Below are 17,471 nucleotides of genomic sequence, written 5' to 3'. Positions count from 1 at the left end.
CCATAGGGTGTCCATTGCCACCACCCCAAATGTCCCCCTGTGGCCCCATGGGATGCCCATTGCCATCACCCCAAATCCCCCCACATCCATCTGGGGGTGCTCACCCCCGATCCTCCTCCTCCCCACAGACATCCCATAGTCCGATGCACACATTGAGATGCTTTGTGAATAAGGAGGTGGTCATTTATAGGGCCGATGGGGGACAATGTGGTTCTAATGCCCATCCAGAGAGAAATGCACTGATTAACGCCCCTATGAGATGAACTGATACGACCCTATAAGATGAATTGATAAGGGAAATGACCCTATAAAATGAATTGATAAGGGAAGTGACCCTATGAGTTGATAAGAGAAGCAACCCTATAAGACGAACTGATTAGGAAAATGCATTAATAAATGCCCCTATAAGATGACTTGATAAGAGAAACGACCCTATAGGGTGAATTGATAAGAAAAACGACCCTATAGGGTGTATTGATAAGAGAAACGACCCTATTAGATGAATTGGTAAGGGAAACATACCGATAAATGCCCCTATAAGAGAAACTGATAAGAGAAGTGACCCTATAAGACGAGCTGGTAAGGGAAACACACCAATAAATGCCCCTATAAGATGAATTGATAAGTGACCCTATAAGGCAAACTGGTAAGGGAAATGCACCAATAAACGCCCCTATAAGATGATTTGATAAGAGAAACGACCCTATATGATGAATTGAGAAGGGAAATACACTGATAAATGCCCCTATAAGATAAATTGATTAGAGAAACGACCCTATAAGATAAATTGATAAGAGAAGTGACCCTATAAGATAAATTGATAAGAGAAGTGACCCTATAAGATGAACTGATAAGAGAAACGACCCTATAAGATGAACTGATAAGAGAAACGACCCTATAAGATGAACTGATAAGAGAAACGACCCTATACAATAAATTGATAAGAGAAACGGCCCTATAAGATAAATTGATAAGATAAGTGATCCTATAAGATAAATTGATAAGAGAAACGACCCTATAAGATAAATTGATAAGAGAAACGACCCTATAAGATGAACTGATAAGAGAAGTGACCCTATAGGATAAATTGATAAGAGAAACGACCCTATAAGATGAACTGATAAGAGAAACGACCCTATAAGATAAATTGATAAGAGAAACGACCCTATAAGATAAATTGATAAGAGAAGTGACCCTATAAGATGAACTGATAAGAGAAACAACCCTATAAGATAAATTGATAAGAGAAGTGACCCTATAAGACGAACCAATAAGGGAAACACACCAATAAACGCCCCTATAAGACGAAGCGATAACGGGGAGGCGTTGAGAAGCCCCCCTATAAATGAATCGATCCGAAGAACGCGCCGGTCTTTCCCCCCCCATCCCACCCAACCCCCCCCATAAGAGGAACGGATGCGGGACTGACGTCCAGCCACGCATTTCCGAAGCCAAACGACGCCGATAGGAAACCCCGCACGGCGCAGCGATCCCGCACCGCTCCTTGTTGGGGGGTGGGGGGGGGGGGGGCGGAAAGCGGAGTTGCGTTGCGCGGTGCGTTACGCGCCCCCCCCCACCCCCCCGGGGGCCCCGCAGGCGCCCATAGAGCGGAGATTGCAGTGCGAGGAGCGGGGATTGGCTGCGGGGAATGACGCCCAACACAACAAAGGTGGAGTTGGGAGAAATTGCATTAAAAAAAAAAAAGAAGAAGAAGAAGAAGAAGAGAAAATTAAGAGAGAGCGACGGGGAATGGAGCGGGGAGGGGGGGGGGCGGGGGTTGAGAAAGGAGGGGGGGGGGGGGGCCGGGGGTTGGGTTGTGGGGGGGGGGGGGGAGAGGGAGGCGGCCGCTCGCTGCCCCCCGCCCGCCGGGCTGAGCCCCGTATCCCGGCGGGGCCGCCCGCTCGGCCCCAACCCCGAGGTGGGGGCGGGGGTTTGGAGGGGGGTGGTGGTGGTGATCCCCGCGCCCCCCCCCCCCCATCCTCCCCCCCCCATCCTCTCCTCTTTCTCCCCCCCCCCCCTCCCCGTTTTTTCTCCCCTTTTCCCCCCTCAAAGCCACCCCGGATCGTTGCACATGTAAGGAGGTGTTTTTCTTCCTCCCCCCACCCCTCCTCTCTCCTTCCTCCTCCTCCTCCTTTTTTTTTCTCCCCCCTCCCCCCCCCCTTTCCCCCCCCGCCCCCCCCCCCCCCTCTTCTTTTCCCTTCCCTCCCTCCGCCACACTGTTGCAAAAGCAAAGAGCAATAAAAAATCCCCGCGAGCGGCCGCGGGATCGCGGGGCGGCGGCGGCGGCGCCGCTGGGGAGCGGCCGAGGCTGGCGGCGGACCCCGGCGCGCAGAGCCCGGCTGATTGGAAGAGAAACGCAGCGCCATGGAGGCGGGGGAAGCGCGATCTCTCTGCGGGGACTGGAGCGCGTCCACGCCCGGGGCCAGCGCTGCAGAGCTGGCCGCCGTTCAACCGGCGCTCCCCGCCCCGGCCCCGCCGAGCCCCGGCCCTCCGCCGAGCCGCGGCCCCAGGCCCGCAGGTACGTGGGAGCGGGGCGGCGTTGAGCCCCGCGTCGAACCCCGCAGCGAAACCCCCCGCGCGGCGCCGGGCCGCTCCGCTCCGTGGCTGCGCTTTGTTCGGCCTCCCCCGGCCGCGTTCCGAGCTCGGTAAGCGCCGCCGCTCCGGGGCCGCTCCGTTCCCCGGCTTCGCTTCTTTTCAGCCTTTCGCTTTATTTCTTTCCCCCCCGGCCGCTTCCATTTGCGCTCCGGGTTTTTCTCCCTTTTCCTCTTTTTTTTTTCCTTTTTCCTCTTTTTCTCCCTTTTCTCCTTTTCCTCTTATTTTTCCTCCCGTTGCTTTTTTCCCTCCCCCCTTTTCGCTCCGACCCCAATTTCTCCGCTTGTTCCCCCAATCGCTCCCCGGTTCCCCCGCGATCTTTTCCCCCCCTATTATTTATCCCCCTTTTCCCCTCCAACCTCCCGACCCTTTTTTCCCCCCCACCCTCCGCTTCTTTTCTTTTAACGATTATTTCCTCTTTTTTCCCCCTTCGTCTCCAAACACGAACGGACGGCGGGGACCGGGGGGGGGGGGTTGTACAGAGCGGCGGGAGGTGTCGGTGGTGGCGAAGGGGGGGTTGGGTGGGAGAAGGGAAACAACTCGAAGCTAAGATGGAGCCGCTCGCGTGGGGCCCCCGCGGGCAGGAAGCGGCCGCCCGCTCCCCGCCGGGTCGGGCCGCGCTGCGGGGCTCCGCGCTGGGGCTCGAGGCGGGGGGAGCGCACGGCTCGGCGGCTGCGGCCTCGGCGCACCCCCCCTCCTCCTTCCCTTCCCTTCCCGGCCCTTCCCTGCCTTCCCTCCGCTCTCCTCCTCCCCGCTCCCTCCCTCCTTCCCGCTCGCCCTCCCTCCCTCCCGGCTCCGCAGCTGGATCCCGGGGGCAGGCTTCCAGCGCTGCGCTTGTTTTTCCCCAGCCCGGGTGAGTCGGGGAGCGCGGAGCGGAGCGCCGGCTGCCTGCCCGGGCGCGCCCCGCTCCCTCCGGCCCCATTCCCAACCCCCCCCCATCCGCTCCCCGCTTCATCCCCACCGCACCTCCGCTTTATCCCGACGCCCCCCACCTCCATCCTCACCCCCCCGGTCCCTTTTTACCCCTCTTTTTCTCCCTTCTTTTTCTCCCTTTTTTCTCCCCCCCACCTTCATTTCCCCATTATTTTTTTCCGCCGTTTCATTTCCCCTTTTTATTATTTTTTTGCCCTTTTTCCGCCTTTTTACCCCCCTTTCTTTTTTTCCTCCCCCCCCCCCAACTCCTTCCCTCTCCGCACCCCCCCCCCCCAAATTCCCCTTCTCTCCTTTCTCCCCCCCCCCCCCTCCCGACCCCAGCAGCGGTCCCGCAGCCCCCCGCCGGGTGGGTGGGTGCTTTGCGAGGAGGGGTCTGCGGGGGGGGGGGCACACAGACACTCACACACACACACAGAGGAGCGGCGGCAGCAGGAGGAGGAGGAGGGGGTGGCGAGGAGTGGGGGGGGGGGGGGGCCCAACCGCTCCCCGGGGGTCGGTGCGGGGAGGTCGCGCTGCCCTCCCGGCTCTCTGCAGCTGCCCGGCCGCCCCCACCGGGCATCCCCGCCCCCCCTCCCCCCTCCTCTCCTCCTCCTCCCTTCTCCTTCTCCTTTCCCCCACGGCGGCTCCGGGGCTGTGGGGCTGCGGCTCTTCCCAACCCCCCCCCCTACCTCCTCCCCTTCTTTCCCCCCTCTCCTCCCTTTCCCGCTCTCCTCCCCCTCTCTGCAGCGGAGCTCGGGAGGTGGGTTCGGCTCCGGCTTTATAACCGCGGGGCCGCGCGGAGGGGCGGGCGCGGAGCGGTGCGGTGCGCTGCGGAGCGGCCATTGTGTGCGTGTGCCGCGCTCCGGGAACGGGGGGGGAGGGAGGGAAGGAAGGGAGAGGGCGCGGAGATCGGTAACGGCGTGAGGAAGGGGGGGAGAAGGAGAAGAGAAGGGAGGAAAAAGGGAGAGAAGGGGGAGAGGGAGCGCGGCCGCCCCATTGTCTGCGGGTGGGGGAGGCGGCGGGGGCGGGCGGAGGGGCCGCGGTCGGGAGGCGGCGGGAGGAGGAGAGGAGAGAGGAGAGCGGAGGAGGAGGAGGAGGAGATGGAGGAGGAGGAGGCGCGGGGCCGCCGCGGTCCCACCCGGTCCGGTCCGTGCCGCCGCCGGAGGAGGAGGAGGAGGAGGAGGAGGAGACGCGGCGCTGCCGGGGGCGAGCGGGGCATGTGCGGCTCCCCGCCCCCGCCGGCCCCTTCCTCCCCCGCCTCCTCCTCCTCCTCCTCCTCCCCCCCCTATCGGGCACAGGATGCGCCCCCCCCCCCCTTTACCCCCCCCGCGGGGATCCCGGCGCGCCCCCCGCCCGGGGATCCCTGTGCGCGCGCCCCGCCCCCCCCATCCCGCAGCGCCCTCCTCCCGCACGGCGCCGCCCCCCCCCCCCTCCCCTCCCACCCCCCTCACCTCCCCCCCCCCCCCCCCCCCGGGCTGCGGCCTGCTGACCCCCCCCTTTAGGACCGGTCCTCCTCACAGGAAGCACTGTGAGACCCCCCCACTGTGCAGGGACCCCCCCATAGAGACCCCCCTGGTGGTGACCCCCCCCTCCCTCCCCCCATAGAGACGCCCCCCCCTCATGCCCTGCTCTCCCTATATAGATCTCTGTGTGAGGACATGCGGACCCCCCCCCCAGGCCCTGTCCCTCGCCATAGAGATCCCCTCATGGGGACCCCTCAGGCCTTGCCCCCCCTATAAAGATCTCTGTGTGGGACCCCTCCTCAGCACCTGTCCCCTCCCCCACACAAAGATCTCATGATAAACCCCCCCTTCAGGCCTTGTTCCCCCCCACAGGATCCCTATCTAGGGACCCCCATCAAGCCTTGTGCCCCCCACTCTATATTGATCCCCCCATGGGGTTGCTACCCCCCCCCCTTATAATGATCCCCCCCCCTCCATGAGGTCTCCCCTTGCAGCCCTCTTCCCCAGCCCCCCCATTCTGTCAGACCCCTGCAGACTAAATGCCCCCTCCCACCTCATTCTCCCATTGGGGGGGGGGGGTCATTCCCAAAAGGGACCCCCCTGAGACCCCCCTCATTTCAGAGCAGGGGGGGGTGTCACATCACGCTCTGTCTGCCCATCCCTGTGCTTTACAGCTCCATCCCTTCACTCCCCCACACTTGGGGGGCTTCTCTCTGAGCTCCCCCCCACCTCAGCATCACCCTCACCCCCCACAGCAGGGAGGGGGGGGCGTGCACTTACACCCCCAAACCCATAGCATAGACTTAGGGCACAGGCACGACAGAGGGGGGTCAAAGGAGTAGCCAGGAGGTTTATTGAGGGGGGGGTCGTGCTGTTCTCCCCCCTGTCCCCCCCCCCCATCCTAATACTCCCCTCCTATCAGAGCGCAGCAGCATTGAGCGACGGTAGCGCCGGCGCCGGCGGGGACCGTGCTGGGCTCAGGCAGGTGGAGGATGAACGGCGACAGCGAGTGCCCTGCAGACTTGAAATGACAGCTCCCAAAAACCAAGGTGACGGACAGACCCCCCCCCAACCCACCCCCCCCAACCCCAAAGTCCATGTAGTGTGTGTGTATGGAGGGGGGGGGGTGGTAAATGATCGTCCCATAGGGTTGTGTGGGGATGCTGTGGGGGGGGATAGGGGGTGGGCTGTGGGTTTTGGGTTGGCACAAAGAGCTCAATGCCCGGCCTGGTGCTCTGTGCACATCTGGGCTGAATTAGGGCTGTGTTGTTACCTTGGGCCCCCCGGCTGCCAGAGGCTGCAATGAGCTCAGAGCTGGGGGGAGGTGAGGGGAGCTGTGAGGTGCTGCCACCCCTGTACCCGTCCCCCCCCCATCCCCCCTTTCTGGGTCCCTCCTTCTTGCTGTGGGTCAGCTGCCCCACGCGTGGCAGTGCAGCACGTGTCCATTGCTGGGCCTTGAGGTGGATTTAATGACAGCAGGGCAGCGTTCCCAATATAGAGCAGCACAGCAGTGCCAGCAGAGCCGGGATAAATCCGGCATGGGACGCAGGCGGCCCCATTCATCCTCATGGTAGGGGGTTGGGGGGGGGGGGGTCCCAGGCAGGGAGGTGGCATTGAGGGTTCAGGACCCCCCCCCTTATGTCACCAGGGCATCCTTGGCGAGGGTCAGACACAAGGCTTCCTTGCTCCGGGTGCATCACCCCACATCCACATGCTGTGGGTTTCTGCTGGCTCTGTTGGTGCCGGAGCAGCGCTGTGCCCTTATCTGATGGCACACCAGGACGAACGAGTCCCTCTGGTTTGGCAGCTGCTGCATTTTGTAGCTCCAGCCTGCAGCACGTTGCTGGAGGGTGATGGGAAGAGCCCCGTCCCTTTGGGTCCCTTTGGGTCCCTTTGGGTCCCTTTGGGTCCCTTTGGGTCCCTTTGGGTCCCTTTGGTTCCTTTGGTTCCTTTGGTCCCTTTGGTTCCTTTGGTCCCTTTTTGTGTCCCTTTGGGTCCCTTTGGGTCCCTTTGGGTCCTTTGGTTTGCAATGTGTGGCACATGGAGGTGCTGCAGGCCCTGCTCTGCCCCACGGCTGAGCAACCTTTATGTGCCTTGCAGACCGCTGGTCGCAGGAGGACATGCTGACTCTGCTGGAGTGCATGAAGAACAACCTGCCTTCCAACGACGGGAGCAAGTTCAAGACCACCGAGTCCCACCTGGACTGGGAGAAAGTGGCTTTCAAGGACTTCTCGGGGGAGATGTGCAAGATGAAGTGGATGGAGATCTCCAACGAGGTGAGCGCAGGGCTGCAGGGGTCCTGATGTGAGCTATAGGATGGGTTGGTGGCAGTGATGTGAGCTATAGGGCAGGTTGATGGCAGTGATGTGAGCTATAGGATGGGTTGGTGGCAGTGATGTGAGCCATAGGATGGGTTGGTGGCAGTGATGTGAACTATAGGATGGGTTGGTGGCAGTGATGTGAACTATAGGATGGGTTGGTGGCAGTGATGTGAACTATAGGATGGGTTGGTGGCAGTGATGTGAACTATAGGATGGGTTGGTGGCAGTGATGTGAACTATAGGATGGGTTGGTGGCAGTGATGTGAACTATAGGATGGGTTGGTGGCAGTGATGTGAGCCATAGGACGGGTTGGTGGCAGTGATGTGAGCTATAGGATGGGTTGGTGGCAGTGATGTGAGCTATAGGGCAGGTTGATGGCAGTGATGTGAGCTATAGGATGGGTTGGTGGCAGTGATGTGAGCCATAGGACGGGTTGGTGGCAGTGATGTGAGCCATAGGATGGGTTGATGGCAGTGATGTGAGCTATAGGATGGGTTGATGGCAGTGATGTGAGCTATAGGATGGGTTGATGGCAGTGATGTGAGCTATAGGATGGGTTGGTGGCAGTGATTTGAGCCATAGGACAGGTTGATGGCAGTGATGTGAGCCATTTGGTGGCAGTGATGTGAGCCATAGGATGGGTTGGTGGCAGTGATGTGAGCCATAGGATGGGTTGGTGGCAATGATGTGAGCCATAGGACGGGTTGGTGGCAGTTATTTGAGCCATTTGGTGGCAGTGATGTGACAAACCCCCCCATTAACAGGTGAGGAAGTTTCGGACCCTGACGGAGCTGATCATGGATGCTGAGGAGCACGTGAAGAATCCTTACAAGGGCAAAAAGCTCAAGGTAAGTCGTGGGGCTTTTATCCCCCCCAAAGGGGACCCTGCCCTCGCTGTGCTGGGGGCCGGGTTGGGGCTGTCACTGTGCCAGCGTGTCCCGAGGCAGCTCAGCAGCCGACAGCTCTGGGCTCAGGCCAAGCTCAGGGTGCATTTCATATGGCCGGACTGCAGCCAAGTTTAGCAGCAGGGGCTGGGTCCTATTGGTCCTATTGGTCCTACTGGTCCTATTCCTGGCCTGCCAAGCTGGGGAGCTCGTGCAGAGCGGCCTGGGGTGCTGCTGCTGTGTGGGGGTTGGGGACGTGGCTGCCTGCTGCCTCAGTTTCCCTCTGTGCCCGCTGTCCTGACCCCAAGTGTCCCCTTATCCATACAGCGTCTCCTTCCCTATCTGTGGGGCTGGGGTGTCCCCACGGCTCAGCATGGGGAGCTGAGGGCTGGACCCTGCAGGGGTTGGGGGCCGGCTGGGTTTGGCTGCACAGTGTTTGGGTGTTCACCCCTCTGCCCTCTCCCCTAGAAACACCCCGACTTCCCCAAGAAGCCCCTGACTCCCTACTTCCGCTTCTTCATGGAGAAGCGAGCCAAGTACGCCAAGCTTCACCCCGAAATGAGCAACCTGGATCTCACCAAGATCCTGTCCAAGAAATACAAGGAGCTTCCCGAGAAGAAGAAGGTAGGGGAGGGGGAATGAACCGGGTCCTTGCGCCACGTGTGGCTCCCATAGGGGACTCCAGCTCTCCCAGTACAACCAGCAGAGCCCAGCTCCTGCCTGCGTTAGGTGTCACCCCGCTGCTGGTTCAGCCCCGTCCGACCAGTCTGGTTCCCTTCCCTGCTTCCCAGCGCTGCGGGGTGGGGGTGGAGGTTCTGTCTGTCCGTCCGTCCCTTGCAGACGGTGCTGGGTGGTGGCTTTGCTGTGGGCTGGGACGTGCTGGGATTAGCGTTGCTCTCTCACGGTGCTTTGCTGGCACTGGGACGGTCACCTCGGGTCAGTTTGTCACCAGCAGCAAAAGGACCTGGGTGCAAAGTCCGCCGTGTTGCTCACCCGCAGGCGGCACCTCGCCCGTGGGATGGGGCAGCAGGTCAGGTTGGGTTTGCTGCTTTTTGGGGTTGGAAACCCATATGTGAGAGCAGTCGTGGGGCTGGAGCCCTTTAGGGGCAGGGTCAGCGTTGCCCTTTCCGTGTGCTGACGTCTTTCTCTCTGCCTCCTGCTTGTCCCCAGATGAAATACATCCAGGACTTCCAGCGAGAGAAGCAGGAGTTTGAGAGGAACCTGGCGAGGTTCAGGTGAGAGGCAGCTCTGTGTCCCCATGGAGGGAGCCCTGGGGGGAGCTGCAGGATGGGGGGGAGCTGCAGCAAAGTGCCTGCAAACAGCCCCGTGTCTGGGAGCCTCAAAGGAGCAGCGACGCTCTGTGGGTTGGAAATGGCAGGGGAGGCACTGCTAAATGCTGAAGCCTTCACCCTGCTCTCTGCAGAGCTTCCCCCTGATCCTGGGTGCTGCAGCCCCAGTGGGTCCTGGTGCTCCCCATTACCTGCTGCTGCTCCAAGGATGCAGCTGAGCCTTGGGGGTTGGTGCTCGGAGCTGGCCCCAGAGCTCAGAGCTCTCTTCGAACCCTCCTGCTCTTTTTGGGGATGCCGTAACTCAGGAGTTGGACTCTCTGGTCCTTTTTGGGTCCCAGCTGTTTATGATCCCATCACACCAACTCCGTGGTGGCTCAGGCTGCAGTGCAGCTTCCCTCTTTATGGGGAGGGTTTGGGATGCTCCCCTTGCACCATCAGCCTCCCTAACGCTCCCCCCTTCCCCACCTCCCTGCCGGGTAAAGGGAAGATCACCCGGATCTCATCCAGAACGCCAAGAAATCGGACGTCCCCGAAAAAACCCAAGACCCCCCAACAGCTGTGGTACAACCACGAGAAGAAGATCTACCTGAAAGTGCGTCCAGATGTGAGTAGGGTGGCACGGGGGGGGTGGGGGGGGAGAGTGTGTGTGATGTGAGTGTGAGCAGTGGGGGTGCTGCACCCCGCTGCTGGGGGACAGGAGGGGGAACGAGAGAAGCATCGTAGGGAATAGGGGTTGCAGGAAGGCAATAGGAGCTCCCAGCAGAATGGATAGAGGTAAGGAGGGCTCTGTACACATAGGAGAGGCACTTAGGGGGTTCAGCCCCCCCTTGTTTTTACCTATAGGGGTGAGCACAGCCTTTCACACGAGGCAGGGCAGCAGGTTCCCAGCACAGACATCCACCTCCGGCCATGCCCCGCACTCGCACGCACTCCATTCCCCAGCCATGAGCTCTGCTCGTGGATTCCTCCGGCTCCTGCCGGGGTTCAGAGCATGCCCTGCTCTATTTTTTTTCCCCTCTTCCCTTTTTTTTTATTGGGTTTTACCCCTCTGCCCTCACCTCTGGCTTTGGGTTTTCAGGCCACCACGAAGGAGGTGAAAGAGTCGCTGGGCAAGCAGTGGTCTCAACTCTCCGATAAAAAGAGGCTGAAATGGATTCATAAGGCCCTGGAACAGCGGAAGGAGTACGAGGTAGGGAGCAGCCTCACCCCGTCCCCTCCATCCAGCCCCTATAATCACTGAGCCCAGCCCAGCAGCCTCCCCATTAGCCAAGTGGGGTTCAGCCAGGTCCCTTAGCTAGAGCCCTGCTTCCTGCAGTGCTGGTTGGGGGGGAGATGCTTAGGGTGACGTTGGCTTCTCGTTCCTCCTCCTCTGGTCCCCAGCCTGGCGGGGGTGGCAGTGCTGTGCTGACCCACTCTCCCTCCTTATAGGAGATCATGCGGGATTACATCCAGAAGCACCCGGAGCTGAACCTCAGCGAGGAGGGCATCACCCGCTCCACGCTCACCAAGGCTGAGAGGCAGCTGAAGGATAAATTCGATGGACGACCCACCAAACCACCTCCGTGAGTGCTGGGGGGGGGCTGCATTGATGGGGGGGCAGCAGGAGCTCTGCCTGGCTTTGGGTCTTGCTTCTGAGGGCTCACGCATCAGCCGCTTGTGATGCTGTTAGTGACAGAGTGGCAGCGTGGTTGGGTTGGAAGGGATCTTAAAGCCTCCCAGGGCCCGGCCGTGGCGTTGGGCACCATCAGGTCTGCATTATAGGCTGCCTTTAAGGAGCTGTAGAGCTCACACAGAGCTCTCAGTGATGTTTTTAAGGCGATGCTGTGGGTACAACCCAGCCACATCCGGCTCAGCTCTTCCCTTATACAGCCCAGAGGGGGCTGCAGGGACCCTTCTCATGGCATCACCCTCTCATGGCATCACCCTTCTCATGGCATCACCCTTCTCATGGCATCACCCCCTCATCCCTCGCAGGAACAGCTATTCCCTGTATTGTGCTGAGCTGATGGCCAACATGAAAGATGTGCCCAGCACGGAGCGGATGGTGCTGTGCAGCCAGCAGTGGAAGCTGCTCTCCCAGAAGGAGAAGGACGCCTACCACAAAAAGTGTGACCAGGTGGGTGGCAGAGAATGGGGGGCTCCTCGGTCACCTCCCCCGTGCTCTGTTTGCTTGTGTGGGGCGGCACGTGGTGCTTGCAGAGGTTGCTTTTGCTGTGGGTCGGGTGGGCAGCAATGGGATGTGGGGGGGGGGATCCCTGTGTATAACCAACCCCACGTCTCCCTTTCCCATCAGAAAAAGAAAGACTACGAGATCGAGCTGCTCCGCTTCCTGGAGGTGAGTGGCATCCCTGGGTGCTGTGCAGAGCTGCCTCGGTGCTCGAGTGCAAGCATGGGGAAGGAAGCTGACACTGCAGGGCTTGGGGCCACGGGGAAGGGGAGCAGTGAGTGCGGTGCTGCTGCTGGCCTCCTGCTTCCTTCCCTTAGCTGCAGTGTGGGGGGGTGGCCACGAGCCGGGCTGCCCTGCAGTGCTTGGGCTGAGAGGAAGCAGATGAGACAGAGGAGGGGGAGGATGGAGCTGGGGAGGAAGGACGGTGCCCCTGTTGTGGGGACCCCAGGGTGGGCGCTTGGCTGCCTTCTGGCTCAGCACAGCTCCTGCTCCGCAAGCTGCAGCCTCTGCGGCCGGCTGAGAGCTTTGCTCCGTGCTCAGCAGTTGCATTCGTGCCTTGTTAGTGTCAGGCCTGGAGCTCTCTAAGCCAATGTGTGTGTGTGTGTCTGTGTGCAGAGCCTGCCCGAGGAGGAGCAGCAGCGGGTGCTGGGCGAGGAGAAGATGTTGGGCAGCAACAGGAAAGGGGCGACGAGTCCTGCATCCAAAAAGTCCTCACCAGAGACCGGCAAGGTGGGGAGGGCAGCAGGAGGAGGGTGGGATGGGGTGAGATGGGGATGGGGTGAGATGGGGATGGGGGTGAGATGGGGATGGGGGTGAGATGGGGATGGGGGTGAGATGGGGATGGGGTGAGATGGGGATGGGGGTGAGATGGGGATGGGGGTGAGATGGGGATGGGGTGAAATGGGGATGGGGTGAGATGGGGATGGGGTGAGGTGGGGATGGGGTGAGATGGGGATGGTGGTGAGATGGGGATGGGGTGAGATGGGGATGGGGTGAGGTGGGGATGGTGGTGAGATGGGGATGGGGGTGAGATGGGGATGGGGGTGAGATGGGGATGGGGGTGAGATGGGGATGGTGGTGAGATGGGGATGGGGGTGAGGTGGGGGTGGTGGTGAGATGGGGATGGGGGTGAGATGGGGATGGTGGCGCTCACTCACCCAGCACCTCCGTGTGCCCCCAGGCCAGCTCCGAGAAGCCCAAGCGGCCCATCTCAGCCATGTTCATCTTCTCGGAGGAGAAGCGGAAGCAGCTGCAGGAGGAACGGCCGGAGCTGTCGGAGAGCGAGCTGACCCGGCTGCTGGCACGCATGTGGAATGACCTGTCTGAGAAGAAGAAGGTGGGCATCGTCCCCAACATCAGCCCAGCTCACACAGCACAGCTCACAGCACCAACATCAGCCCAGCTCACACAGCCCAGCACACAGCCCAGCTCACAGCCCAGCTCACAGCCCAGCTCACAGCACAGCTCACAGCCCAGCACCCATCCCTGCCCTGTGCCGAGGGCTTCACTCATCCTTGTGCAGCACAGCGGGCCCTGGGAGCATCACACTGTACCCATCACAGCCCGCCGGCTCAACCCCAGCCTCAGCTCAAAGGCTGGAAGGTGGCAGGGAAGGGCATCCCAATCCAGTTTAGGGGGTCGGTGCCTCCTCTCATCCCTCATCTGCCCCATTCTCAGGCCAAGTACAAGGCACGGGAGGCAGCCATGAAGGCGCAGTCGGAGAAGAAGCACGGCTCTGATAAGGAGGAACGTGGGAAGCTGCCCGAGTCCCCCAAAACAGCCGAGGAGATCTGGCAGCAGAGCGTCATCGGGGACTACCTGGCACGTTTTAAGGTGGGGGAGAGGAGCCGGGGGTTGGGGGGGGGGGGGATGGCAACAGAGCTTCTATGTCCTGGGTGAGACATGAGCCGTGGGTCTGTGCTGCAGAACGACCGGGGGAAGGCACTGAAAGCCATGGAAGCCACTTGGAACAACATGGAGAAGAAAGAGAAGCTGATGTGGATCAAGAAGGCGGCGGAGGATCAGAAGCGATACGAGGTGCGTCCCTGCCCCGTCCCCACACCAAACCCTGGTGCTGCCCACGGCTCTGACCGCTCTCTCCTGCTGCTCAGAGGGAGCTGAGCGAGATGAGAGCCCCCCCGTGCTCCACCAACTCCGCCAAGAAGGTGAAGTTCCAGGGAGAGCCAAAGAAACCCCCCATGTGAGTACCTTGATGGGGTATGGGGAGCATCCTTAGGGCTGGGATGGGGTGGTGAAGCTCTGCTGCATCTCCTCCCCTCTCTAATATACCCTGTCTGAGCTCAGCTCCGTGCCCCCCCCCCCTGCAGGAACGGTTACCAGAAGTTCTCCCAGGAGCTGCTGTCTAACGGGGAGCTGAACCACCTGCCCTTAAAGGAGAGGATGGTGGAGATCGGCAGCCGCTGGCAGCGCATCTCGCAGGGCCAGAAGGATCACTATAAGAAGCTGGCGGAGGAGCAGCAGAAGCAATACAAGGTTCACCTCGAGATCTGGCTCAAGGTGAGCACCAGGAGGAGGCCGTGAGCTGCACCACGAGGTGTCCATTGGGAAATGGGGGCTGTTCAATGGCTTCATTGAGTCCTGTGTCTGGGATGGGGTGCTGCGTGTTGGAGCTGTGAGCTGAGCATCCCCTCTGTCCCTGCAGAGCCTCTCGCCCCAGGAACGGGCTGCCTACAAGGAACACACCTCCAACGTGAGTGTCCCCGTGTGGGGGGGGCCTGGGGGGGGGTCCTGGGCTGGGTGGGAGCCCCTTCTGTAGGGCCACGTTTGGGGAACCCCGTGGGTTTGCCCGGCTCTGGGTTGGTGCATTGCTGCTCATTGCTTCTCCTCCTCCCCGTACAGAAACGTAAGAGCATAGGGAAGATCCGAGGCCCCAACCCCAAGATGAAGCCAACGATGCAGTCCAAGTCGGTGAGTCCAGCATGGCACCATCCCTGGGGTGGGGGCTCCCTTGGGTGGGGACCTCGGTGTGATGGGCAAACCTGCGCCCCAAAACCCACTTGGGGCCGATGGGACCCCACTGTCATCTGTGACGGCACCAGGAGGGGCCTTTTGGGGGCCATTTGGGCACTGCCAGCCCAGGGGGGTGGGAGCGTCTGTGGATGGTGGGTGGCCAAGGACAGCTGCCCCCCGACCCACCGTCAACCCCCCCCCCATGCCCTGCACCCCATAGGAGTCAGAGGACGACGATGACGACGAAGAGGACGAGGATGATGATGATGAAGATGAGGACGACGACGACGACAACGGGGACTCGTCAGAGGAAGGCGGTGATTCCTCAGAGTCCAGCAGCGAGGAGGAGAGCGAGGACGGCGACGAGGTGAGATTGGGGGGGGGCACACATTGCAATGGGGGGGGGGCATCATCTCAGCCCCATCCCCACCTCCAATTGTGGGGAGGGGAGGGTGGGGAGCAACACGACCAACCCTGGGCTGTTACAGTGAGGGGAGGGGGGGTGTGTGTGTGTGTGTGCAGGGGGGGGCACAGCGGGGGGACCCAACCAGCACGTCCCCGGGGGGGGGCACGAGGAGCGGACCTGCCGGACGTACTGAGTCTGGTCTCGGCTCCGTTTGCGCCAGTGTGAATGCCGTGTAAGTGAGCAGAGGCAAAGCTTTGCGCCGGTGCAACTGCAGTCACACTATGCTGGATGGCGCTGGGGTCAGAAACCGTGTCCGTGCCTCGTGCTCGCCCCCGGACAGGTGAGGTGCCCCCTCCCCTCCCCACGACCCCCCCCCTCACACACTCAATGCCCCCCCCCCCCCTTGCTCAGCTCAGCCCCATGTCGCCTCCTTCCCCCAGCTGGCAGAAACTGAGGCACCAAAGGGGGGGAAGGGAGGAAGGCTCAGCATAGAGCCAGGCAGGGTCTCCCCCCCCCCCCCCCATCGACCCCCAGATCCCATCACCCCCCTCACCGCGTGCTGGTGGCCCCCCCTTGGTGGAGGGGGGGGGTGGGCAGGGATCCCATGGCACAGCAGGGGGGGGGCACACAGGGCTGGGGGAGGCAACAGCAGTGCTACCACTGACCAACCCCCCCCCCCCAACGCCCCCTCCCTGCAGAACGACGAGGACGACGAGGATGATGAAGATGAAGACGAAGACGACAACGACTCCGAGGGCAGCAGCAGCTCCTCCTCCTCCTCCGGGGACTCCTCCGACTCCGACTCCAACTGAGCTCTTAGTAACGCCCTGCACTCTGCTCCGTTTCAGCCCCGTTTTTTCTTCGCCCCCCCCCCTCATTTTTTCACCCATCCTTTGCCTCTCACCCCCCCCCCCCCCCACAATGAACTGCAGGACCCCCCAGGAGTGGGGCTGGAAGCGCCCCCCACATTGAGGGGAGGTGAAGCAGAATAAGGGGGGGGTTGAGTGAGGATGATCCTCTGTGCCCCCCCCTCCCCCAGACCCCCCTCTTTGTGCTGATGGGGGGGGATGACAATTTGGGGGGGGGGTTTTTTTGGTCCTATTTTTGTTGGTTCGCCCCCATTCCTCGTTTGCCGGACTTTATACATAAAAGAGGAGAAGATAAAAACAACAAACAACAACAACAGAAATCCCCCCCCTCCTTGTATTTCCCCCCCCCCCCATTATTATTATTTGTGGGTTTTTTTGTAAAAAAAACAACAAACACACAAAAAAATACGAACCCCCCCCACCCTACAGCCCCCCCCCCCCCCCCCAGGACATGAGCTGAGCTGCTCAGGACTCAGATACTCACCCCCCCCCCTCCTCTATGGGTGGGGGCCTTTTGGGGGTCCCCCCCCCCCCCTATACTTTGTACAGAAGCTGCACGGAGATCTCCGCATCCCAGGGCACTGAGTGCCACCGGCGCGACCCCCCCCCCCCTATGGGGCAAGGGGACTAATGGGAGGGGGGGGGGGGTCGATGGGAGGGAGGTGAATGGGGGGGGGGTGGGACACAGCAGGGGTAGGGAGGGGGCTGGGGGGTGGAGCCGTGGCACACAGTGACCAACGTGGGGAGGAGGAAGAGGAGGATGAATTGGGGGAGGGGGGGGGTTTGGTGGGGGGGGGGGGGGGGGGGGCTCCTGTCTGTGTTGTTGGTGGTTGTTGTGCCGTTGTATTTTATTTGATTATTATTTTTTTTTTTCCTTTTTATAAAACGACAAAGAGCCATCTTCTTTAGTTAGTTTCTACCCCCCCCCCCCCAAATATCTCCATTGAAGCTGCTCCTCTCCCTTCACCCCTATGAGCCCCCCCCCTCTATCCTTACTGTAAATATTGGGGTACTTGGGGTTTAGTTTGAGGGGGGGAGATTGGGTTGGTCGTTTTGGGGCCTGGGGTGGGTGTGTGGGGGATGGGGGGGGGGTCTGATGGCACCTGCCTGGTGTGTCCCCCCCCCCCCCCCTTTTTAAAGCAGACACGAGCACCAGCAATCCTACAGCACCCCCCCCACTGCGCTCCCATTCCCCATTGAGCTGAGGGCCCCCCCAGACCCCATTATGTTAAATGGGGGGGGGGCACGAAGCATTTCTCCCCCCCCCCCCCCCTTTTATGTCATTGAAATGGAGCTGGGATGGGGGACAGGAAGGGAGAATGGGGGGGTGAGATCGTGACCCCCCCCCCCACTATGGGGAGGTGATGTTGGGGGGAGGCTGCCTTTCTGTGCTTTAACTCAGTGTTTTCTCCTGTTTTTAACCCAAATTTCTGCACTGGGGGTGGGCAGCCATATGGGGGGGGGGGTATTAAGGCTATAGTGGGGGGTTGGGTCCCACCCCATCCTTATGTCCGTCTGTCTGTCTGTTCCTCCCCCCCCCCCCCCACTCTAAAACCAGCCTAAGGGGGGAATCCAAACACGTTTTTTGTACTGACCA

General features: G+C 60.9%; 1 protein-coding gene across 1 annotated transcript; it reads left to right on the top strand.

The window, feature by feature from the left end:
- The first annotated feature begins 5,944 nt into the window (after positions 1–5,944).
- Positions 5,945–16,168, top strand: UBTF (upstream binding transcription factor). Its single transcript, XM_072356743.1, is given in 22 exon segments — positions 5,945–5,987; positions 5,990–6,016; positions 7,068–7,243; positions 8,054–8,137; positions 8,642–8,797; positions 9,344–9,408; positions 9,945–9,996; positions 9,998–10,066; positions 10,541–10,651; positions 10,891–11,024; positions 11,437–11,578; positions 11,756–11,797; positions 12,245–12,358; positions 12,810–12,965; positions 13,307–13,462; positions 13,556–13,666; positions 13,741–13,829; positions 13,957–14,146; positions 14,292–14,339; positions 14,489–14,557; positions 14,820–14,966; positions 15,704–16,168. Coding segments are annotated over 22 exon segments (2,280 nt in total). The 5' UTR covers positions 5,945–5,959; the 3' UTR covers positions 15,818–16,168.
- The last annotated feature ends 1,303 nt before the right edge of the window (positions 16,169–17,471 follow it).

The sequence above is a fragment of the Excalfactoria chinensis genome, chromosome 24 (assembly GCF_039878825.1).
Source record: "Excalfactoria chinensis isolate bCotChi1 chromosome 24, bCotChi1.hap2, whole genome shotgun sequence".
Classification (NCBI taxonomy): domain Eukaryota; kingdom Metazoa; phylum Chordata; class Aves; order Galliformes; family Phasianidae; genus Excalfactoria; species Excalfactoria chinensis.
Note: the sequence above shows the minus strand (reverse complement) of the source record. Positions and strands in the feature narration are given on the sequence as shown.